The 25,600-nt window shown below is 32.5% G+C and overlaps 2 protein-coding genes across 3 annotated transcripts; both read right to left on the reverse strand.

Moving 5' to 3' along the window:
* Positions 1 to 6,038: 6,038 nt before the first annotated feature.
* Positions 6,039 to 9,400, reverse strand: LOC112010022 (probable LRR receptor-like serine/threonine-protein kinase At3g47570). The gene is made up of 3 exons (XM_024042377.2): positions 7,663 to 9,400; positions 6,709 to 7,590; positions 6,039 to 6,448 (listed from the first exon to the last, which is right to left on the reverse strand). The coding sequence occupies exons 1-3, from the start codon at positions 9,398 to 9,400 to the stop codon at positions 6,039 to 6,041; spliced, it is 3,030 nt and encodes a 1,009-aa protein (XP_023898145.2).
* A 1,648-nt stretch (positions 9,401 to 11,048) lies between these two features.
* LOC111984345 (protein LATERAL ROOT PRIMORDIUM 1-like) lies at positions 11,049 to 15,272 on the reverse strand. Of its 2 annotated transcripts, XM_065781589.1 has the most exons (3): positions 14,318 to 15,270; positions 13,486 to 13,791; positions 11,049 to 11,341 (listed from the first exon to the last, which is right to left on the reverse strand). In XM_065781589.1, exons 1-2 carry the CDS (start codon positions 14,967 to 14,969, stop codon positions 13,499 to 13,501), a joined length of 945 nt encoding a protein of 314 aa, XP_065637661.1. In that variant the 5' UTR covers positions 14,970 to 15,270; the 3' UTR covers positions 11,049 to 11,341; positions 13,486 to 13,498. The 2 variants fall into 2 exon arrangements, with proteins under 2 accessions (XP_065637661.1, XP_065637662.1); XM_065781590.1 differs by lacking the exon at positions 11,049 to 11,341 and having other exon boundaries at positions 13,550 to 13,802; positions 14,318 to 15,272.
* Between the last annotated feature and the right edge of the window lie 10,328 nt (positions 15,273 to 25,600).

Here is a 25,600-nt window from a genome sequence, read left to right on the forward strand (position 1 = left end):
GGTCTAGGTACTAGTTCCCACACATCATTCCGAATGAATTGATGAAGTTCTTCATGCATGGAATTTACCCAATCAGCATCTTGAAGTGCTTCATCCACCTTCTTCAGTTCAAATTGGGATAGATAGCATGAGTGAGTAATCACATTCAAGGCTTTTGATCTCAATCTTATGTTATCATTCAAACTACCCAATATATTTTTGGATGGATAATTCAATCTTACTCTAGAAGATGGACCTTTTACTAAAGATGTGGAGGTACCTTTCTGTTTAGATGGAGGACTGAACTCACTATATACCTGTTGAGTTTCACGAACCGGAGTGGATGGTTCTGAATTTGATGGCACTGAAACTGTATTATTTAACACCAACAACTCTTCCTCACTATGTTTCCTAACATACTCAGCAGGAAGTGAATCATCAACTTCAAAAGACTTATCATGAACAGGAGCAGCACTTTCTGTAGGTGCTTCTGAACATACTTCATCATTTATCACAACATTTGAAGATTCCATAACTGTTTTGGTTCTCAGATTGTACACTCTATATGCTCTACTAGTGGAAGAGTACCCTAGAAAATATCCTTTGTCACTTTTTGAATCAAACTTTTCTAAGTTCTCTCTATCACGTAGAATGTAGCAGTCACTGCCAAATATTCTAAAATATTTGACAACAGGCTTCTTCCCTCTCCAGAGTTCATAGGGAGTTTTCTTAGAGTCAGGTCTGAAATACACACGATTGAGGGTATGACAAGCAGTGTTAACAGCTTCTACCCAGAAGGATTTTGGCAACTTTTTGTTGTGTAACATAACCCGTGCCATCTCCTGTACAACCCTATTTTTCCTTTCCACAATCCCATTGATGAGGTGTTTTGGGTGAAGAGAACTCTTGATGAGTGCCTTAGTCATTACAGAAAGTAGCCAACTTGGTATTCTCAAATTCTCTTCCATGATCACTCCTTATTCTGACTATCACAGTATCTTTTTTAACCTACAATTTCTTGCACTGATGTACCATCTTCTCAGGAGCCTCAGCTTTATCTTTCAAAAGCACAACCCAAGTATATCTAGTAAAATCATCCACAACAACTAGAATATACTTCTTTCCACCCAAACTCTGAACTTTGGCAGGACCCATGAGATCAATATGCAGTAACTCTAGAGGTCTTGAAGTTTGAACACTAGTCACGGACAAATGCTTGGATTTCACTTGTTTACCTATCTGACATGGTCCATAAATGCTCTTCTCTATCTTCTCAAACTTAGGTAAACCAATAACTGCCTTACATTTGGAAATCTTCTCTAACTACTTATGACTGACATGTCCCAAACGTTGATGCCACAAATCAACTTGATCAATTTTTGCACTAAAGCACTTGTTGTTCACACTTGGTGTTATGCCATAACAGTTGTCAGCTGTCCTTATACCAACAAACATATAGTCACCTCCTCCATCAAGTATCTCACATTCATACTTGGTGAAAAGAACATTTAACCCGTTGTCGCAAATCTGGCTTATGCTGAGTAAATTTGCCTTCAGTCCATCAACAAACCAAACATCTTCAAATATTGGCAATCCTGGAATATCCACAGTTCTAATACCTCTAATCATAGATTTGCTTCCATCTCCAAAAGTAATTGTCCCAATCTTTCCTTCAAAGAGAGTTTTGAATAAACTTTTGTTTCCTGTCATATGCCTGGAACAACCATTATCCAAATACCAAAGACAAGAATCACGTGCCTTTAAGACGGTTAAAGCAGTATAGCATAAATAATTCTTATCACATGTGATTATTCCAAGATACTCAAGAAAAGATTTAACAGAAACAACAAGAGGCAAAAACAACAAGTAGACAAGTTGATATATAAGCAAAATGATTTTCCAAAAATCCATGACAGCAGGGGTCAAGGATCAGCTCAGAGATCAAAAAATCTCTAACAAGAGAGCTACCTGCTCTAATATCACTTGAACGGTTTTAGACCCCTTAAAACACAACCAGATTGAGTAGCCTAGTTAATTAGCCAAGCTGTTACTTAGTCAAATTATGTCATTCTAGGTTAAAACAATCAAACAATCATATCAAGAATATAAGGCAGCGAAAAAGTAAATAACACAAGATATGATCACCCAAGAAACCACACGGTAAAAACCTGGGGAGGATTTGACCTAGCTATCCTCAAGGTAAACCTGAATCCACTATGCGAAAGAATCGAAATTCATACAGAAGGACTACAAGCTCCCCGCTTGACTTCCTAATGCTACCCACGGACTCTTTCTTTCTTGTATTCTCCAATCAGCTACAAGCACCCACGCTTGATATTCTTTAAGTTTCAATGGTAACAACCGAGTTGATCATCAAGATGTTAAAGTAATCTCTACCTTGAAAACCCTAAGCTTTGTGTAAAGGCAAACTCCTTTAGATCTCATAAGAGATTTACACAAAACAGAAAAGTATGAGCAACAACTCAACTGGAGCAACTCTAAAAACGTGACTAGGGTTTTTCTTTATATACCTAGGGTAAAAACAGAAAACCCAAAACGTTTAATGAGTTAGGGCTAAGCTGGAGTTTTCTGCAGAAAAACATTCTGCCCGAGATTCGATCGATCGAGCCTTTCCTTCGATCGATCGAGCCAGGCCGAAATGCACCAATGTATCTTGCAGCCACTCGATTCTAACTTTACATGAAAGACCAACTTTGAGCAAGTCTAAACAAGACTAAATAACCTGTTTTGATCATGGTTTGCCAACAATATAAATTAGAGTTCTAAATACATAAATTCCTAAATCTTTAGAACCTAACACTAATCAATGTAACTAATTACTTTTTCCAAATTCCTAGATGCACCCACATCCTGACATCCCCACCTACTCATTTTGTTTACTTAAATTTGTAACCTGTCTTTCTTTACTCTCTAGTTTCTTCCAGCCTCTCTCTCGAACATCTTTACCGTGGGTCTATCTACTTCCCTTCTTCTTCATCTTCCTTTTACAAGTAAAATCGTTTGCTTCATCTTGCCCTGTTTTTCTTTTCACCTTCTCTGTTCAGTGTTCACACTTTGAAGTCAGTTACTTAATTAGCCACGTGTAGGTATATTCTTGGTTCTAGTTTCATCCTAGGCGTGGCAAAGTGGCTTTTTCACATCTATGTTTGAGAACTTTACACAATTTAAGCAGCAGGTGCTTTAGCAATTCAATGAGCTGTCTGGCCTGACTATGAATCCATCAAAAAGTGAGGTTATATTCTCTCAGAGTCTTAAATTTCAAACAGAAAATTTAAGCATTCAAAACTTCAAAGAGTGTTCTAATCATCTCAAATATTTTGGCCTTCCTCTCATCTCTTCAAAGAGTGTTCTCATCATCTCAAACATCTACATTATTTTTAGAAAAAAATTTTAGTTTTAACTAAATAATCTGTTTCCAAAAAGGCTCTTGTCAGCTTAAATGTTGTCACTGACAGAGTGCAACTAATTCAGTCAATGCTATTTGGCATTCAAGTTTCTTAGACAAGTTCCTTCAATTTCAGTCCAATTCGTTCAAATTAGCAATCAAGGTTTTGTAACCTCCTTACTCAATATGATTAATCTTCATTCTTTATAGATTACCATGCTGGATGCAAGTGATTAGATACGATAGGAGCCATTTAGTCCAGGAAGTAGCAAAAACAGCATGCTTTATACGACAAGAACCCGGTGTTTACCAGATCAAAATTCCAAAATGTCATAAATGGGTCCAAGGATACTGGAAATAATAGGCCCAAAGTTATATAACCACAACCCAGAGCATTTTATTTGGGCTCAAAACTAGACCCAAGTGTTGTTTGGGTTGAAAATTTCATTATTTAAAATGAATGAAATATTATGAAATTGATGGTTCAGGCTTGAGTTTCTAATGGCCTAGTATGTGAGAAATATCAATTTGGTAAAAAGTGATTTCTTTATTTCATTGATTGATGATGAAAACTATATATACAAAGCTAAAATACATACTCTGTAACTGACTTAACAACTAATCCTAGCTGACACAGTAATAACTAACTGCTACACGCGTGAAAAAAAAAAGCTAACTAACTCTAAAAGCTAAACTACAGGTCGTTAAGTACGAGTTTCATTTACAGAACAAATGCTGCACTGCCGTTTATGCAGTAACTTCATTTTCTTCACTTGGCAACTCGAAGCTTGAGTCCCTGAAGGCTGTTCTTGTTCAAATTGCTTGGATGACTTCAACTCTACTTGTTCTGCTATTGATTCCTTAGTTGCCTTAGTTGAATCTCCAAGTTGCTTCACTGCAACTTCCTAATGTTTCACTGCAACTGCCTTCTGGTTTTGGCTTTGATATAGTAATAATGGTATTTCTTTTGGGCTACAAACTAGACCCAAGTGTTCTTTAAAAATCATGACTTGGGGACATTGCTGACCATTCATTGGTTCTTTTCTTGAATTATCAATTTCTTCATTGAGATTAAATATTAGAAATTTAAATATGCATCTAGTGTTGCATTATTTAATTTTTTTTTTCTTTTTTTTGAGAATCCACATTATTTAAAATTTAATATAACATTATTTTCTGTATACTGTTAAATTTATAAAATAAAATATAATTAATTATGAAATCACCTCTCTCTATTTATTTCAAGTAAACTTCAAAAGATATTATCTGAAAAAAAATAAATAAATAAAACAGAAAAAAAATGATCTTGTTAAGCATGAAAGGACTCTAATTACAAGATCTACGGGTAACTATTGGGTGTTATGCAATAACCTTAACGGTATGATCTTGCAAGTACATATCACTTTTACTTGTACGTAATCATCAAATTATGGATGACAAACATCTGAATGGTGCTAATAATTTGATGACAAATTATCCAAGGATTGAAGTTGTAGCATTCTTTTGTGAAAAGTGAAGGCAAACAAAAGAAGGAAGACAACAATTTTAATGTGGTTCGGCCATAAAAGCCTACATCCACGGAGTCTCTGTTATTTTTTAAAGTAATGTTATAGCCACAAATTATTCCATAGATATGATTACCAAAAAAAAAAAACTATGACAAATACAAAATAAACTAATAAGTGATTGCTAAAAGAAACAAAAGGAGTTTCTACAAATCTGATTATTTTTTCCCAATATTATGCAAAATCAAAACCTCATCAAGTCATGAAGGCACCTTCCAATGGAGTCATTGGCCATCTGTACTAACTTGATCGCACCTTCCAATGGGGTCATTGGTCCTCTATGCTTGCATTCAAGGAAGACAATCATCTCTTTAAACCATTGAATTGAGGGAAGTCATATATATATATATATATATATATATATATATATATTGAAAAAAAAGGTAGCAGGGTTGACCAGTGTGGCTTCTTATTTGGGCGTAACCATAATAGCGCCCTACCAATTCTCGGGCGAGACCCCATACCCCTGATCTGCGTGAGGAATTGGGAAGTCATTTTTATGTATAAGAAGAACATGCTTTGGTTTTCAAAATAGATTATAGAAATGGTTTTTTGGGTACTTGTGAGATAGTTAAGATTATAAACAACTATATCGTTCCCAATAAATTAGTTAAATTTCTTACCCATTAAAGTTTTGTACTTGGACATTCTCAAAAAAATAAAAAAAATAATCGTACTAGAAGTAATTTAAGCCCATGTCTACATCAAAGTCATCAAAGATGTCTCTATATAAAGTACAGAGTGTTGGTATAATGCCAATAATCTCAACCACACCAATGGTAGAAATCACCAAATCAAAAATAGCTTAAACATCATTTTGATTTGTGTATATTTCAACAAACATTTTGAGGGGGGGATGGGACAAAAAAGTGCTTATTCTAAATCATAGAAAACAAATTGGACTAATCTTAATCATATGAATAGTACCATCATGTAATCAAAATTCACATGGCATCAATATTATCAATTTCACTATAATAAAAGAAAGTACCGTGACAAGCACATGACATTGTGTAGGCTATATGATCCCCCTCCCTCCATAAAGGTTAGAGCAACACAAGTACTATAAGAAACAATTTACCTGTAAGTTAAAGTACTCTTCCTCCGCGTATTCTAGTTCTGAGGAGACTCTCTCTAATCAAATGCAATTGAGCTACAACATCAATCATGTTCATCCTTTCTCTTGGAGATTCCATAGAACAAGACACTCCAATTCCAAATATCAAAATCAAGCACTCTAGAATTTTGGGACTTTTTATTCGATTTTGAATTTGAGTATCATTTGTCCTTGTTTCCATATATTCTCTTTCCCAAAGTATAGTAGGATCCACAATGTTAACGACTCGTTCAGGCAATGCTCCCTTAACAAAATCATGAAGGTTTAAGTTGTCTTTGAAAAAGTTATCGGTAGGTCTTTTTCCTGTGAACATTTCCAATAATAGTATGCCATAACTGTAGACATCACCAGAAGTTGACATCTCATTTCCCAAACCATATTCTGCAATTGCACAGAACATTTACAATATGACTGATCTTGTTTCATATAAAAAAAAAATTTTAAAAAAAATTATAATAGCATAACTTTGAAAGAGCTCTTTAGTGGCATATAAAAGAAAAAAATTATGACAGGTGGAAATTTCTTTCAGGACATGCTCCATCTTCTAAAAGGCTTCCTTAAGCTATTTCATGCTTGAAAGTACATCAAGAAATATTAAGAAAGAAAAGAATTTAATATTCAAAAATAGAAAAGGTACTCACCTGGAGGAGCATAACCAATTGTTCCTCTTAATCCAATAGAGCTTGATTGATTAGCATGACACTCTAGGTTGGCCTCAAGAAGGAACCTTGGCAAGCCAAAGTCCCCCACATGTCCAATCATTTCATCATCGAGAAGAATATTGCTAGGCTTGAGGTCGCAATGAACAATTGGTGCATGGCAATGATAATGAAGATATTCCAATGCATTTGCAACATCAATAGCAATATTCAATCTTTGAAGAAGATTCAACTTCTTTTGTTCCTCAAGAACCTCATTTGTTCTTGAAATTGGATGCAACCACTCGTCTAGGCTACCATTAGTCATGAACTCGAATACTAATGCTTTGAAATCATGACCTTGATAGTCAACACCTGAACATACTGTGAGTACCTTTACCAAATTCCGATGTCTGATGTTTCGCAAAGCCTCACATTCAACAATAAAACTTTTGGAAGCTCCATGGTGCAAAAGATTGAACACCTTGACAGCAACTATACATCTATCATAACCAAGAATTCCTCTATACACAGATCCAAAGCTTCCCACACCAATTAAATTAGCGGAGGAAAATGCATCTGTAGCTTTTAGGAGACTTTGGTAAGATACATTCAAAAGTAAATTTTGTGAATTATTTAAAATACTTTCCCTCCTCTTTCTTTTAAAAGAGAAGAGAAGTAGAAATGAAATCACCAAAGTTATTCCAAAAAGGCCAGAAAGTATAGAGATTATTAGCTTCAAGGAAAGAGTCAACTTCCTCTTCTTGGGTTTATTGTATTTACATATAGGAAGATCAAACTTTGGCATGCCTCCACATAGCTTACTATTTCCCTTAATCACAGATGCACTTGTGTTCTTGAAAACTCCATTTGTTGGTACCTCCCCTTCAAAATTGTTATAAGACAAATTCAATAACTTCAAGAAGATAAAGCTCTCCAAAAATTTTGGAATATTGCCAGAGAAATTGTTTTTAGAAAGATCTAAAAGTTGAAGACCCCTTAATGATTCCAAAGATGAAGGAATGACCCCTTGGAAGAAGTTGCTTCTCATGGCTAGATATTCTAGTTTTACACAGCTACCAAGACTTGTTGGAATTTTTCCAAACAACATGTTTTCAGTCATTTTCAACTCTTGTAGATTTATGAAATTTCCTACTTCTATGGGAAGGACATCAGTAAATTTGTTGGCTGACAAGTCTAGAAAAATTAGTGAGAATAAGAGACTAAAGACTTGATATGATATGGTACCACTGAGATTGTTATTAGCAAGATTCAAATCAATCATATTTTGACACTTGCCCAGACTCAAAGGGATGCTTCCTTGAAGATTATTATCCTGTAAATGCAAGCTTATCAAAAGAGTTAAATTTCCAAGAGAGGAAGGAATGTTCCCAAAGAAACTGTTTTGAGATAAATCCAAAATTTGTAACTTTCGAAGTTTTCCAATTTCAAAAGGAATATTTCCTGATAATTTATTGTTCCACATCTCTAGATCCTCCAAATTGATCAGATTTCCTATCCCAAGAGGAATGTTCCCAGATATTTTATTATTATCTAAATACCACTTGGTGAGAGTAGTTGAGAAATTGACAATGCACTTGGGCAACTCTCCCCCAAAGTTATTCAAGTTTATCTCTAAAGTGGTTAGATATGTAGAATTTGTCAAAGAACAAAGAAAACTCAAGTCATTTGCCCCTCCATTTCCAAGCTCGTTAAAAGCCATGACAAAAAATGAAACTCTATATAACTTCTCCAAAGAAGGAACTCTTCCTCTTAGTTTATTGGAGGCAAGTTCAAGTACATGCAGATTTGAGGCAGTAGATATTGAAATAGGGATAGGTCCGGTAAATTGATTGTCAGCAATGCTTAAAAATTCGATATTTTGTAGGGTGATACCTATATCCGATGGAAGGTGCCCTTGGATTTGGTTGGATCCTACATCGAACGCTTTTAACGAAGACAAATTGAAGATTGAGGGAGGAATTCTTCCAGACAACCTATTTGCACCGACATAAAAAATTGTAAGTTTCGCCAATTGGCCAAAAGAATGAGGGATACTCCCACCCAAGTTATTATAACTTGTAGAAAACACTTTTAGAGAGGATAAGTTGCCGAAAGAAGGTGGGATACTTCCTGTCAAATTATTTATGTGAAAAGAAACAAATTGGAGTTCTGACAAAGTGCCAAGAGTTGTAGGGATTTCCCCGTCCAAAAGGTTTTGACTGAAATTAATGTATTTGAGGTTGGTGCAATGGGATAAATTTCTTGGAATTTCTCCGCTAAGTGTGTTATTGGCCATTTGTAGGAATTGCAATCTGCGTAAACGGTCAATTTCTGAAGGAATTTCATTATGAATGCTATTGTCTGTGAGTGATAGAATCTTCAAAAAACTTAAATTACCAACATGTGGTGATATAGAGCCTACCAGTTCCGAAGAATGCAGTCTCAACTGAATGACCCTTTGATGTCGACGACCACAGGTAACCCCTCGCCATTGACAAAAGTGGATGCTATCATTCCAAGAGCTCATAACCTGGAGAGGATCATCAGTGATCTTGGCTTTGAACTCAAGCAACGCCAACCGGTCCGTCTCATTATTCCCGCCAACAACAGAGGTGACTAACAAGCCACACCACAAGCCAAGAAGGATAAAAGCATGCATGTAAAAAGACGAGGATGATGGAGCTGAACTCATGTTGTAAAGCTCCATCCACAGTCACGCAGCTTGGTACAAACTCTTTTTTGTTTTTTTGCTAAGGGGTACAATTGGGTGTCTTTTTTGTGAAAACAGTCTGGATTTGATTTTGCTGCTTAGGTACTCAGGGAAAAGCACATATTTATAATAAAGTAGAAAAAGAACAAACTTTCTGGGAATTTTCAAGAGCGATGTAGTGCACATGTACCTAATCCACTATAAAATTAAGCAGTAATCAACCTGCCTAAGCACATGAAATATTCTACAAGGGTATTCATTTTTTTTTAAAAAAGAATTTATTACTAGTTTATCATGGAATACGTATTAGTCTTATAAATACATAATAATATAAAAACAACACCGTTGTTTTAGGGGGTAGAAAATAATTGTATCTTCCACTAATAAAAGCTATAAACCAGTGAGGGGAGAGAATTGTGAGCAATGAATAATAAGTTGGGCAACATTCAAGTATCGAAGCTAATAATGTCTTCCATTACAGAAGCTATAAGATATATACTCATATGTGAGTGTAGAATAAGTTTGATAAAATTCAACATTTCTCCTTCAAGAATCGTGTTTGACAAGCTCGTTTCATTCGCTCTGGGAACTTCTAGATGTGCTGCCTTTGGTTCAGTCCGAAGAGACGCATCTAAATTCAAGCTTGGGGATCATAGCTAGAGAGAATGCTGGACACAATATTTACATGGCCCAATACAACCAGACCCCAGCATTTTCCGAGTCCAAGATGTCAATAAGGCTCCAACTCCAAGTACCAAGGGCATGTATGAAATTACAACTAGACTGCATGCAGAGTAATTTGGGCCCAAAATGTCGTAAGTTGCATTAATAGAAATGGTGGGTAAATATGGTGGTACATTATCGAGATGAATGATATGATAAAAGTGTTTGATATTTTCAACATTTCATTTAAATAATTTGGTATTGAACAATGTTCTCTTGTAGAGCATTTTAGTCGTGGGTATGGATTAACATTTTTGCTAAAAAATTGAAAAAAAGTACTATTGTGCCTGCATAATGTGAAATTTTAAAAAGTTAAATTATAATAAATAAATAAAGCAAACGAAATTAAGTAAATCCATACAAACTTCCTTGTATTCTTCTGAAATGCCATTGAATACTGTTGTTCTTGTTGTAGCTTCGTCCTATTGAGTCTTCTTACGTTTTACAATTTTTTCTACCTTTGAGGCTTTGGAGAGCTCCAAACATTGTATGCCAAGGGTAGACTGAAACACTTATTCTAGTGTAACCACATTTCCCTTATATGCAACTATGATAGCCCAAGTAATGTGGATTGGATTGGATATTTGTATGCTAAGTGGAGTCCCACATTAAGTGTTTACAAGTTCAAACTATTTTTATACAAGTACTTAGAAGAAGCCTTAATTCAAACTTAAATAGTACATTTGAGTATAGATTAGATGTGGCTAACATTTTCTTGAATCGTGACAAATACTACCAGAAATTACTTAGCAATTGCATGTGTAGCACAACGCAATATGACCTAACAAGAATACCTTTGGAAGATCCTTCTACATCTTTCTCTTCAAAAGAACACTAGCTAGCCGCATGCCCTGTGAAGATTGATAGCTAAAGGCTACCAAAATAAATAAAAAATAAAAACAGCCAAGGCTTTTTGATTTGTTTGGCCGCCAAGAAAGAGAAGTTCAAATGAATCAAGCATTTTGGAATTAGGACTCATTTTTCATTCCACAACCATGCAGCTAGTCACCATGAAGCCCCAAAAATTACATGCCGTTTTCTAATATTACAATTTCAAAGGAGTCTCCTTCTGGTCTCTCTCTCTCTCTCTCTCTCTCTCTCATATATATATTCTGTAGAAGACACTTTACAGTAACAGTTTTTGATACTCAACTTGTCCAGCTAACAAAAACCTACAAATGTGGATCTCTCTTTCATCACCTGACACATGACAAACAAACTTAGTTAATGTTCTGAAGAGTCAGGTGAATCTGTATTAAGTACTAAGAAGGCAAGAACTGAAATAGCAGAGAAAATAATTGCAAAGGTAATAGATTATCATTTAGCTACAGGACACTTATGACATGCAAGTACTATGGTCTCAAATTTATTATGTCAAATAATGGGCCAAGACAAGGACTGCATGAATAACTAAAGAGACCAGCCACTTGTAAGAGTTGGGAAATCCACTCTCAACCAACATCAAGGTGCACCATAAATACATAGAATATAATTGCAACATAAATACAATGAGGAATAACATGCTGTTCAGAATAAAATTTCCAACTCAATGTTGTTGCTCTAGGACTGTTTACAATTTTTTAAGTTTGGTTAAACAAATCAATAATTAAACATTTTAGTCGATACACATTTTATAAATATGCATTTATTTGAGACATTGTTTTCAAGTCAATTATGTTATTGCTTCAATTTTTAAAGTTTAATACATAAAAAAAGAGTGCTGAAAAATCTCACCTCAGGAAATCATCAGATGGAGACAATATGTGATTATCTTTGCAATAATGCATGATGTCCAGATATAAAAATGCAAAACTTAATAAATAGAATGCTGAAAGTAATACAATATGTAAAAAGGAATGGCATTATGTTTCACAGCCATGGCCACACTTTTTATTTGTATCTATTTTGGCATATTTCCAATCAGAGTTGAAATGAACATGAACAATAGTTGAAGTGCATTACTAATGAGAATGTTCTTTTATATTCCTGCATCAAGTATCATGACTGGTTTGCGCAATGCACGACAAAAATATCCACTAAAAATTTGTCTGGCATAAAGGAAAGAATTGTTTATGCTTAAGGACATGATTACATGATAAAGCAAGGGTGTAGCTACATGAATTCTGCATGAAAATTCTTACATGGACATGAACTTGGGAAACTAACAATATGAAGCAAACAAAAATGGAAAAATGCGTGCTACCCTTGCCCATGTCATTATCTTCTTTCTTCTATAGATTTGAAGTTGTCACTGATGTAAAAAAAGAATAAAGAAAGTTAATTATAGCATGAGAAGAAAGATCAATTATTTCCATGCTTGTCTCCTATGTCTAAAGCTCAGATAGATAGCCCAAGGTCAATGGGTGGGGTAAAGATACCAAATTATACATATTTCACTTGCAGAATCCTTAGGAAATTTTAGAGAATGCACAAGAAACTACAAGTTACAGGATTCTTAATCACTCAACCAATTGCCACCAAAAAAAATAAAATAAAATAAAATAAAATTACACATCAGTACAAGACCAAAGCACTATTAATTTGACTCTAAATAAAAAACCTTGTGCCCCTTATACAAAGGGAAAGTAAAGGGAAGAAAGGAGTATAAGCCTTTGCTAGGATTCACATACATTGAGGGAAAACATACATTGAGACTGGATATTGAATGCACAAAAAGCTTGATAGAAACTAGAATAAAAATAATTGGGCCTACATAAAGTTTTTATAAGAAATTGAATAAAGTACATGTATATCATGCCTAGATGCACAAAAGTAATGCATTTCCCTTTTAGACAATGATGTAAAAAAGGACAAATGCAATGCCTTTCCAATTTCTTCACTGATAAGAAATGACATAGCAACAGCGATGCTTCCAAGCTTATTAAGAAACTTCGAACTAGTTAATGGCTTAATGCTCACAAATCTAACTTCATTGAAAGAATTCAATAAGAAAACCATGATATGTTATAATAACTTGAATTCAATAAGAAGCTATTGTGTCTTCGGCTGCAAGTTTTTCTACAAACTAGAGAGAAACATATAATTCTAATTGACCTTTGATAGGAAAGGTTACAACATTGTGATTTTTGAATGACAAATCCTTGTACAAACCAAATACATATTATCTCAATTTTTTATGAAAATTGAACTTCTTAGGAAGAAGGACATACAAATGCCAGAGATTTAGGCTTTTTTTAGCATTGCATACTAATGTGAAATTCCTAGTAACTTCATATTTTAGATATCTTCCAAGTAATCAGTATGATTCACATTTGACTCTTAAACAAGTTAATCATTTCATACGGCTCTAGAAACATTAAGCTATTGAGTGTGTTAGGCCTCACCATCGACCAATTTTCAGCTGACAGGGGCCGGATGGGAATTTGATGGAGCCACAATTGGAGATGAAGAGGCGTCCCTCTTCCTTCCACTGCCACTACTTACCAAATGCAGTTGTGAAATACTTGGGAATGCATTTTTCTCATCAAACCCTTGATCATAGAGATACCCTCTGAAAACATGACCACTGATGCTCACAGTAGCCTGGTAGACAAACTCAGCTGCACCATCACTGATGGTAGTGACTCTGTGACACCTAAAAACCGCCGGTGCACGAACTTGGCCTGGTAAGGACTTTTTAAAACTTGCATCTGTGATTTAACTAAACCCAATTCAGTCAAGTGCCTCAGTTTCACTTATAAAAAAATTAAAATAAAAAAGGTTCCTCAATTCCATTGGTCATCCACTTAGAAATGCAGAGCATTAAGACAGAGGAAAAGACAGAACCTTAAAATCTATAATCCAGCAAAACAAGTCATTCTGTTTAAAGGTTGCTTCTTTAGTTCAACAAAATCCAAGTTAACTCTCTCAAGTTCATGTTACAACCACTTTCAAACACGCAAAATTCCGGATAAAGGGACAGAGAGAAATTTGAATCAATTATTCAACAAACCAAACTCCTTTTTTGGATAACTCTAATAATTAAAAACCACTCCCCCCAACAGAGAAGAGGAATATAAAAAGGCATAAATAGAGTACAAGTAGAAAGTGTAAAGCCTGCATCTATTAGATTCTTTAAACCCAAGTCAGCTTTTGCAACAGTCCATTACCATATAACTTTGAAACATAGACAAATCAAAGAGAGGGTGAGAAAGAGAGAAAGAAAAGGGTGAGTACCTTGATGTCTAGAGCTAATGTCAATACTCCTTGGAGTGGTAGCATTAGAAGTAGAAGCATGAGAAGCACTGGTAACATTAAAGTTTGGCACCACAACTCTTGTCCTTTTAACACCAGAAGAAGACCCAGAAGAACCACCACCAATAGTACTAGCACCACCCACCATTAACATCTTCCTCTCCCTTCTTCTAGCTGCTGGCACCCACGTGCTCCTCACGTGAGTAGAACAATCATAACCACGAGTCTTACAACAAGTCCTACACCTCCTATGACTACAATCCTTCTTGGCTCTATTCCCACAGTCCTTGCACACTCTCATACCATTCTCCACCATTTGCTCAGAATCATCACTTTCAGTAGTGTTGTTATTTAGTCCATCTTTCTTGCCACAACTCTGTTCTTGGCCTCTCTTTAGGCTCCAATAACAGTTGGGGTCATTTGAGTTATTACCACAATCTTGGACACCATGATTAGAAGGTGGTGTAATGCATGGAGTGGCAGTGAGGAGCGGGAAAATCCCGAGGCTAACTCCAAGTGAAGCTGAGGAAGGTATAGGAAGGTTGGGATGGTGATCAGAGTTAATGGGTTGGTTTTGTTGTTGGTGCATGGATGGAGTTGGAGCTATGAGAACCAAGTCTCGGAGACCCAACATGCTTAGAAACGTGGTGAATGATATGGTTTGTGAGTGTCTGTTATATTTAGAACAAAAATCAATAATGGTACTGGTGGTAGACAGAAATGGTAAGGGTGAAATAGGACTATATGCTGTAATAGGAGAATCAGAATGTGATCTGATTTGAGAATCTTTTTGATGTATGTGAATGAATGTCTGAAGTAGTTTGGCAGTGAGAGTTAGAGAGAGAGAATATTATTAGGGAGCCATTGATGGTGAGGCGGTTGTTGCTACCATTGCTGCAAGTACTGACACTTAAGTCGCACCTTTTAAAAAGCTCTTGGCTTGGTACAAGAATGATGATAATTTGAGGTTTTATTTTTTTTATTTTTTTAAATAAATTTTAATTTTTTTTTAAGTCATGAAAAAGGCGGTGATTAAATAGTAACTCGTTATTTATGTCATTTATAGTAACTCGTTATTTATGTCATTTTTTTATATGTTGCACCATTTTTTTGGGGGGGGGCGGGAGATTTTTTTTTGCATAATATATATTTAGATTATTTTTTATCATCCAATCATCCAATGTAAGATTAGTCTAATAAAAAGTGCAAATGGAAAGAAGGCCTACCAAGATAACGTTATGAGTTGCTATATGGTTACCCAAAAAAAAAAAAAAGTTAAGAGTTGCTATATAATAGTATTGGTTTAGTTTATCTTAATTTGTAGTATGCAATTTTTTATTTTTCCAAAGTGAAATCCCCTAGTAGAGTGAGAAAGTGTTTTCGTTCATGTGAGATAAAAAGTCATCCAATCTTAATGTAGGTATTAATTTATTTGGAACTATTAGAGTGGTATCTACTTTTTGAGAAATATAAGTCAAAGCAATATTAAAAATATTTCTAGTGGAATGTCTTTCGCAGTTTCTAAAGATATAGCTTACTAATAGCCCGAAGGATAAGTAATTTGATTTATTCACATATAGATCATGAATGTTTTATCAAAATGAAAGAAAAAGATCATGAATGTTTGGAATGATATAATCAAATAAGAAAAAAAGATCAAAAAACGCTTTATAAAAATATAGTTTTTGGTAAATATAGTTTTTCATTTTTAATTCTCCTATTCATTTTTTTTTTTAGGTCAGTAATTAGTGGCAAGGGAGGAGATGAGATTCAAACAATAAATATTTATGTTATAAAAGATACTAATACTGTTGAGTCATCACTTGAACAGAACTCCTACTATTGTTCATCTAAATAGATGAAATTATTATAAATTATATGTTTTTTAATAAAACAAAACTAAAAACAAAAATCTTACTAGAATACATAGAAGTTTTCAAGAATTGTTGATTAATTAGGTATATGTTGATGATAATGTTTCTTGGTAAAACCAAATGATATTTCAAGAAAAACCACCATTTCTGTTTTCATAAAAATGAATATCATTTACAATTATCTCTTTTTTTTCTTTTTTTTTTTTTTTTTGGGTGGACAAAGACAAAAAATCTTATTTATTTTGAAACAGAGAAAACAACATTCATTTGAAAGAAAGCATAATATGACAAGATCAAGATGGGATACCATTTTCGAAGCAATTTCTTCAAGACAGGTCACACTAATAAAAGCTTCTTTTACACTTGTGGGGTAACTTATTATAGACTTTTTCAATCAGTGGACTAATTAACATCCTTCTTTTTCAGAAACCTTTTAATTGGAATTATTGTCTTCATTAAATGTAAGAGTCTAATTAGTAGCTGAATGTTTGAATACCTGCACTTCTCACAAAGAAACAAAAATATAAAATTTACTTTTCTTTTCCCAACCTTCCAAAATTCAAATATGGTTTGCAAACTTTTTTCACAAAAAAATAAATAAATAAATTCAAAGCATTTCTCAAACATCCACCATTTTTGGTGGGTCAGGTTTGACTGTGGCAATTGGCATGTTATTTATAAGGAGACATATGGTTAGGTAAACATCACCAAGGTCTTCTTTGAAAAATATTACTCATATATAGCATCAAACAAAATGTTGTTGGTGGACCAGCTAGTCTAGTCTAAATAGGTCAAGATTGGACCCTAGGGGCTAGGGCTAGGGCTAGCTACCCTATGGGGCTAGGCAGTAGGCTAGCTCATTTCACTGGATAAAGTTGAACCCTTTCCTTGGCCAACCAGATTGATATTGATGTGCCATAATGAGAGGAACCTTTTTCTTTTCTAAAATTTTAATAAGTGGAATTATTAGTGTTCTAATAATTTTGTCATGAACATAATACTCCAATAATATTACTTCATCTATTCCAAGTAGTGTGTGGTTGTGTAATTACAATTCATGAGAATGTTTTTATCTTCGATGTGAATATACCCATTAACACATTTTTAGGTTAAATACAATTGCTTACCTAAATTATATATAATGTATTTTTTAGTATGTATCTTAAATTCCAAAATTTTGTAATCAACACCCTAATTCGATATTAATCTTCAATGTCTATCCCCATGTCTACATTAGTAATCAAATTGGTAGTGTGGTAGGTAACTATTCACCCTAAATTATGAGAGAATTTAGAATGTGCATCATAAACTATAAAAGTATTTGTAATGAGTACCACTAGTTTAGACTTTAATTTGCACGGTGGGTGGATAACTAGTGGATATAACATTTATAAAAATAAAAATAAAATAAAATAAAATAAAAACCATAGATTGAACACTACAAACACCCATATAAATCTTGCACTTTATTATTATTTTTTTTTTTTCCGAAATAGATATAAGGATAACTTCAAAAATGATATACTTACTACTTAAGACTATTAGAAAATGAACTAATTATTCATATTTTATCACATCTATTTTTACCATTTGATTATATTTGTTTGTGAAAATTTAATGTGTCAAAAGCACTTTTTTTTTCCCCTTTTTTTGCTAATCAAAAGCACAATATTTTGGTTAAATATTTGAGCCTTATCTCTATATTTGAATACATCTAAATTTAGATTTAAGTGTGAGTTACTAGGCAACAGTATTATTATTATTATTATTGTATTATTTTTGAGGGAGTACTAGGCAACATTAGAGAAAAAAAAGTTCGAATTTTAATAACGCTTGCACATATGTGTACCATTATTAGCCTAGGTAATCGGCATAGGTCTACATTTTGGTGGAAGATCTAATTTCCAAAAAGAAATTAAATAAATAAGCAAAGTGTCTCATAATTTAATTAATACTTTTTAAGGTTTTTTTTTTTTTAGAAAATTTCAACCTACAGCACCCATTCCTAATAACAATGATAACTCTTTATCATCAGATCAAGACACCAATCAGTTTTTGATGTAGAAAGAAAATTAATCTCAGATCTCTTATACAACCATCAAAGACAATTATGATTCAAATCATCCCTCTATGGTGTAACTAGCTATCACATTTATCAAAAATTAAAATAAAGTAAAGTTTGAGTTAGATTACCATGATAATTAGTAACAAATTAATAAAAGTATCAATTAGCAGATAAAGAGACCACTTTCACACAATGCTTCTTTATACTTCAATAATTCAAATTATTCAAAAAAAAATTCTAAACCAATAACCATTTCATAATTTTCATTAACTAATTGATTGCTTGGGATGACATGCATTATTTCCGTTGCCACAATGATTTTGGAATGTTTATCTCTTTATATTGTCTCTTTTTTATATAATTTTAAAAAAATAAAAAAGCCAAGAGAGAATTCTATCATGAAAAAGGTAAAAGTTCAAGTCATAATACTTTACTTTTTATTTTATCTGTTAATAAATGAAATTTATAGACTATTTTACTGAAATGTGAAACCTTTCAATAATAATTACTAATACTTACTAATGAATAAGAATCTTTTTTTCTTTTTCTTTTTTTGTTTCTTTTATTTATACTATTATTTAAGGGATTTTCCTGTTTGGATTTCTCTTTTTTTTTTTTCTTTTTTTTTTTAGTTCATAAATGCTCCCACACCCCTATATTTAAGTAGAGACAAATTAAAGGACAATCCAGTAAAAATGCAACTCTAACTCCCATTCTATACTATTATTGAAGGGGCTTCCCCTGTTTAGATTCCTCATTTATTTAGTTAAAAAATGCATCTACACCCCTATGTTTAAGTAGAGACAAACTAAAGAACAATCTTGTAAAAATGCAATTTTAACTCCTACTAAAATATTGCCTAAAAAATAGGACTACTCTCCTATTAATTTTCAAATTGATTTATTCACCTATAAATTATATTTTCAAAATAAAAATTATATATATATATATATATATATATAAATAAAAAAAAATTAATTTATTCACTTATAAATTAGATTTTCAAAATAAAAATTATATATATATATATATATAAAAACATAGTTTTTTTTTTTACAAAATAAGACCACTAAAAACAAAAACAAAAAAGCTTTATCACATGCGCGAAGCGTGTGTGATTATACTAGTCAATATATAATAACATATTAATCAAATTTACTCGTAAGTCGTGACTTTGCTTCTACATCCAAATCGTTGTAAAAAGCCCTAGCTTAAAAGGCGTCAGAATCAAGACATATCACATATGTATCTTCACAAATGTTTGCAAAAAGTTGTAACCATCACACTTGGTTGGCTTCTACATGGTGGTTTGGAACATTAAAACTTAGTTATTGGTGTATAAGCCTGCGTTTGGATAGCAAGTTTTGCTACTCAAAGTAAAGTTGCGTTTTACCATTTTTTTTTTTTTCCGCACTTTGTTGACTTTGGGGGGACAAAATTTACTGTGCGTGAACAGTGCGTGCACTGTTTACGCATTGTTTACGCACTATTCATGCAATATTTAATATTAAAAGTGGGTCCCACAACACTATTCACACATTTAAAAATTATTTTGCTACAGTGTTTTCAGCAACAATCATTTTTTATCAACTTTTAGCAACAATAAGTGTTATCTAAACGGAATCTAAGTGTCCTCTAGTTACATATTAAATTTGGTATTTTATTGGCTTATTCGTAACATCGCTGCCTATGCAGGACTTATTATAATAAATGATTATTGCATAAATTCTGTATTTCAAAAAAAAAATTAAGAGTTTTGTAATTCAACTGGTTGGTACTTAATGATATTTTCAATAGAAATATCTAGTTTTAAAATTTATAAGGTTTTTTAACAAATATACATAAATATACTAAGATTTTTGTCCTTTATTTTTGTGTTGTAGCAATGATTCAATCACAAGTCTCTTATTTGAAAATGAGAAATTTTACCATATGAGATAATTGAGACTTACATATTTATCTATTTTTAAATATTAAAAACTTTGCAGTTCAACTGGCTAGCATCTTATAATGTTTGCAAATAAGACTTTTAAAATTCAGATCCCCCATCCTTCAACTATAAAGTTATTAAAAAAAAAAAACAATTTGAAGATAAAGTGTAAATTTAACTTAATAAAAATAACTTTCTCAAAAAAAAAAAAAAAAAAAAACTTAATAAAAATAAGGCCAAGGGCATTATAAGTTTATAGCTTAATTGATTGACACATTTTTGTGTTTCCAACAGAGTCATCAAAGGTTGAAAACCCTCATTCCAACTATCTAATTATAAATAATAAAAAAGCTTAATTAAATAATAAATAAGTTTAGTTATTAATGTTATTGTTAATTATTAGATAATAAAACAATACTGAACCTTTTACTTTTTCTAATTAGTATCACATGCACCAATTAGCTAAATTACAGCAGAGGTAGCTTCTCTCTAAAATACTGATTCGTTTTTGTAACTTGTACTGCTTATATTTGGATTTTTTTTTTTTTTTTTGGCCTGAATTAAGGGATATAGTCTTATTTGTATCAAAAAATTTCACAAATCCATCGTAAAGCAATAATTTTCGATTAAAATTTTAGAAATAGAATCCTAGTTTTTGTGCACACATCATATGCATATTCAACTGACGTAGAAGAAAATATAAACTTGTGTTCTACGCGTTTGTTTCATTCACAAGTCAATAGGGTTAGGTATATATACATCAATAGGGTTAATTTTTCTAGGTTTCAATCAAAGATAATATATATATATATATATATATATATATAAAAGTAAAGAAGGGATGGGACTAGCGTAATCTATATATATATATATATAGGTTAGTGTCTAACCAGCCTATAATCTATAGCCTAGCTTAGGCATCAAAATGGGATTAGTTTGATTTTTCTTAGGCCTTGTTGATATTGAATCATTCATAGATATGATGAAGGATTTAGAGGAATATTTTAAAAACTATTGTGATGACTTTTGGCTGTAGAATAAGATTAGTAGAATATTTTTTTGGCAAGGCACACACTTTTAATGGAAATGGAATTTCAGATGCATTTTTTATCCGTACCAAGTTAATTATATAGCAAAGCTTCTTGGTGGGTGTCCTCAATCTTAGATGATATAGCTTCCCTTTGCAATAATTTTGTTGGTTGGAAATTTTCTGTCGTAAAAAGAGATCTGAACTCTTTGTTTCACTGTTTCCATCTCTATCATCCATTCGTTTGGGGAAGGGTAGAGTTGGTTAGATCATTTCTCTGATTTTTTAAAGTTTTTGTGTTAATAAAATTTTCTTATTCAAGAAAAATAAAATAAAAAGTCAGTTAATATAAAAGGGACTTATTTAAATTTCATGATAAGAAAAAGATAAGAAGCTATGCTTATACCAATTTCACAGGAAATTTTTGACTAAATAGCAGTGTGAAATGGTTGTGGTTTTTGTCATGCACATATATCCAAAGAAATGTGTATTTTGCACTCTAGGTTGTTTCCCATGATAGAATTCAGGATGCTAGCTATGTCCAAATAGATATAAAGACTTACCATTTTTCTTGTAAGAACAATTAGTAATAACAAACTTTTTTTTTTTTTGGTTGAGAAGTAGTGATAACAAACTTCTTATTTCTTAGTGATGATTTTTATTATTTTAAGGGATTTTGATCTCTAGAGTTTCCAAGATAATTCTTTTACAAAATTATGAAAATCTAAAGTGTTCATTATTAGACAAGTGATTTAAATTGTACCAATTGTTTAAATAGAAGTCAGTTTTAATATATAGTACTAATAAACGTTAGTAAAATGTCAAAATTTAAGTTATTAGTTAATTTGACCATTAATAATAGATTTTAAGAATTACATGTATGGTTATTTTAAGAATTTTAGAAGATCTCAATTTTTTTTAATATATAAAACGTTTTCAATTAGATTATTTTCCAATGATAAAAGATTAAAAGTATGTCTAATGTGTACGTGTGATATTTTCTAGGGGTACAATGTGATGCATGTGGTTTGCTATTATGATCACAAACTTTTAAATGGGGTAATCATTTTTACTTCTCTTATTGAGAAGTTGAGGACCCAATTCAACAGCAAAAAAAAAAAAAAAAAACCCTTAAAGAGATGGTAATAATTATATGGAGTTTGCTAACTAACAGAGTTTCTAAATTTTTATCACCTCAAAAAAAGAGAGTAGAACCTCTTCAGTGACATGCATATATGAAAGTCGATCATTAGCAAATAGAAAGTGAAGAGTCTCGAAAATCGATGTTTATGCTCTAAACCATAATAATTTGGGAGTAACATTATTGACCCCACCACACGTCCACATCTCTCCAACGCTGCCTCTATGTTCTGTCGTTTTTTTATTTTCTTTTATTTATTTATTTATTTATTTTTATTTTTTTGGGTCCCTGATTTGATAGGTACTTTTAAATTTTTTACATTCTAATGCAAAAATGAAAAACATAAGATTTTCTTTTCCTTTTTCTTTCATTTAATAAAGAAATGCCATACTATTTAGGGTCTATTAAGAGTGTATTTAGTTATTGCTTATTTTGCTAGAAATTAAAAATTAAAAATAATAAAACAATAATTTCTAGCTACTATTCACTATTGTTTAGCACTGTTCATTTGCCTATTTGTACTGTTCATGAAAAACACTGATTTAAAAAAAAAAAAAAAAAAAGATTGAAACGTCCAAACGCAAAACGTGGACGTGATCCAAACAATATCTTAGGATCTACTTATTTTGCTGAAATTGAAAACTCTTTATGAAAATACTATAAATAAAAATAAAAGTTAGTTAAAATAGCACAATAAGATCTATGAATAGTACTAAAAAGTGAATAAGATAAATAGTAAAAGAAGCTCACTTTTTAATCTGGAGCCAAACGCACACTTAATAAATTACCACAAATATAGTTGTTTTTTGCATCGAAGAATTGGTAGAGCTTCGTAACAGATGAAACAAGGTCGAGAAAGGAAAGAGATTAAAATAAATATGACAAAATTACAATCAGAGGTCCAGTCAACAACGTTGTGAGCTATGGAGTTAACTATTCTTAAAACGTCAAATATGACATCCTACGCTATTTCTTTTCTCGCCGATTGAGCTGTAGCTTCTCTGCTTGTAATACAATATTTGCAACTCCTTCCAACATAATGACTTTGGACAGCTTTTCTTGGGTAGATTTTTGTTGCTACTAATAGCTTGAGTAATAGAGTTTTCAATCGAATTGCTTCATTAAATACCTAATTTATTGTACCTAAGTTCACATTTCTGACAAATTAATCATGCCAGAAACTATAACACTCTTTCGACTTCATGTCATTGAATCTATCTCAAAGTAATTTTAGTGTTGGCTAGTTTCGTGTCAAAAGTTTGGTTTAATCACAATCATTTTTATGAAAAATTAAGAACAGCAAAGTCTTGGGCCGAAAAGGCCCAAGAACCTTTTCAAAGAATAAATTCATTTAAAATCTCAGGCCCAACCTAAGAACTAAAGTTAAAATCTTGGGTCCAAAGTCCCAAGGTCCTTCACAAACAATCAAATTTCGAAATGGGGTATATATATTGAATATCACCATCCACAAAATAGATAAAATAACGAAGTAAAAACTAATCAATATAATCTAATATAAAATTAAATTCGTACATGACATCAATTTCGGGCTTGAAAAGGCTTATCATAGCTTTGAAACTTAAATACATCACAAAATAAAGTCTTGTAATACACTCTCCTACATAATATTACTACACAACTCAAAACAACACAATTTAAGAAACTTGAAATTTCCATATAGCAAGTCTAATTGGTGCACCAACTTGGAGATTTCCGCTAACAGAATTTGGAGCCATATCAGGCTAAAAAAAATAAAAACAAAAACTACATGAAAAAGAAGATAGAAAAATATGCTTCTAGTAAATATAAATAAATTTTTCTCTTTATGGTATCACAAAGCATTTCTAGTGAATAACTAAATTCATCAAGTAATAGCGTGTAGTTGTGAATACTATGAAATCATCATGTACTAAGTTAATAATATATCACAAACTACTAAGGAACTTGTAACTGAATTGGTATCTCCCCAAGCACAAAGTGCTTGAGGTCTAAATGGGAAAAATGGTTTGAGTTAGGGGATTAGCAGCATATTGTAATTATTTTTTTAAAAAAATTAATAACATATTACTTCTATCCTAAGAACATGTTTTCAAGTTTGGTTGTGTTAGGTTCTAAAGATTTTGGATTGAATATTTAGAATTTCAACTTCTTAGTGTTGGCAAACTGAGAACAAAAACATGTCTAAGATAAGTGTTGACATTGCTCAAAGCTGTATGGGTCAAAACTCAAGAATGTACAAATTGCAGGAAAAAGAATTAATTTTCTATGAAGCTCGACCAATCGAAGGATGAGGCTCAATCGACCAAGAATCGCAGAAAAATAATTTATGCAGAATTTTTAAACAGGCCCAAGCCCGCGAAAACATTTAGGGTTTCAGTCCAACACTCTTACATATAAAAAGAAAACCCTAGCCACGTTTTGAAGACTTTTGGAAGACTTGTGAGTTACTTCTGTAATATCTAAGAGGTTCTGTACCTTATAACTCTACAAGCATCTACCGAAACAAGATCTACAATCAAGTACTGGTGGAATCTAGTTGCTGCATAGATCAAAAAGCCGTGATTTGAAACCTTTGAATGGGATTTCAAAGTCACAAGTGTGGGTGCTTGTGTGCTACAAATCTAAGAGAGAATGAGTCTGTGGATTTGGAACTTGCACGTGGTCGTGTTAGTAAGTTACTACTGGAGATAGCAATAGATTTAGGGTTAAATTTTTTTGTAAAAACTTCAATTCTTTATTAGTGGATTTATTTTACTTTGAGGATAATTATGTCAAATCCTTTCCAAGTTTTGAAGACTCTTGGAAGACTTGTGAGTTACTTCTGTAATATCTGAGAGGTTCTGTACCTTATAACTTTACAAGCATCTACCGAAACAAGATCTACAATCAAAACTGGGGGAATCTAGTTGCTGCATAGATCAACAAGCCGTGATTTGAAACTTTTGAATGGGATCTCAAAGTCACAAGTGTGGGTGCTTGTGTACTACAAATCTAAGAGAGAATGAGTCCGTGGATTTAGAACTTGCACGTGGTCGTGTCAATAAGTTACTACTGGAGATAGTAATAGATTTAGGGTAAATTTTTTTTGTAAAAACTTCAATTCTTTCTTAGTGGATTTATTTTACCTTGAGGATGGCTCGGTTAAATCATCTCCAGGTTTTTATCTTGAAAGTGTTGGTTTCATTGGTTTTCTTGAGTCATCATATCGTGGTGTTATTTATTTTCCGC

This window comes from Quercus suber, unplaced genomic scaffold (genome assembly GCF_002906115.3).
Source record: "Quercus suber isolate HL8 unplaced genomic scaffold, Cork oak 2.0 scaffold_272, whole genome shotgun sequence".
NCBI classification, from domain to species: Eukaryota; Viridiplantae; Streptophyta; class Magnoliopsida; order Fagales; family Fagaceae; genus Quercus; species Quercus suber.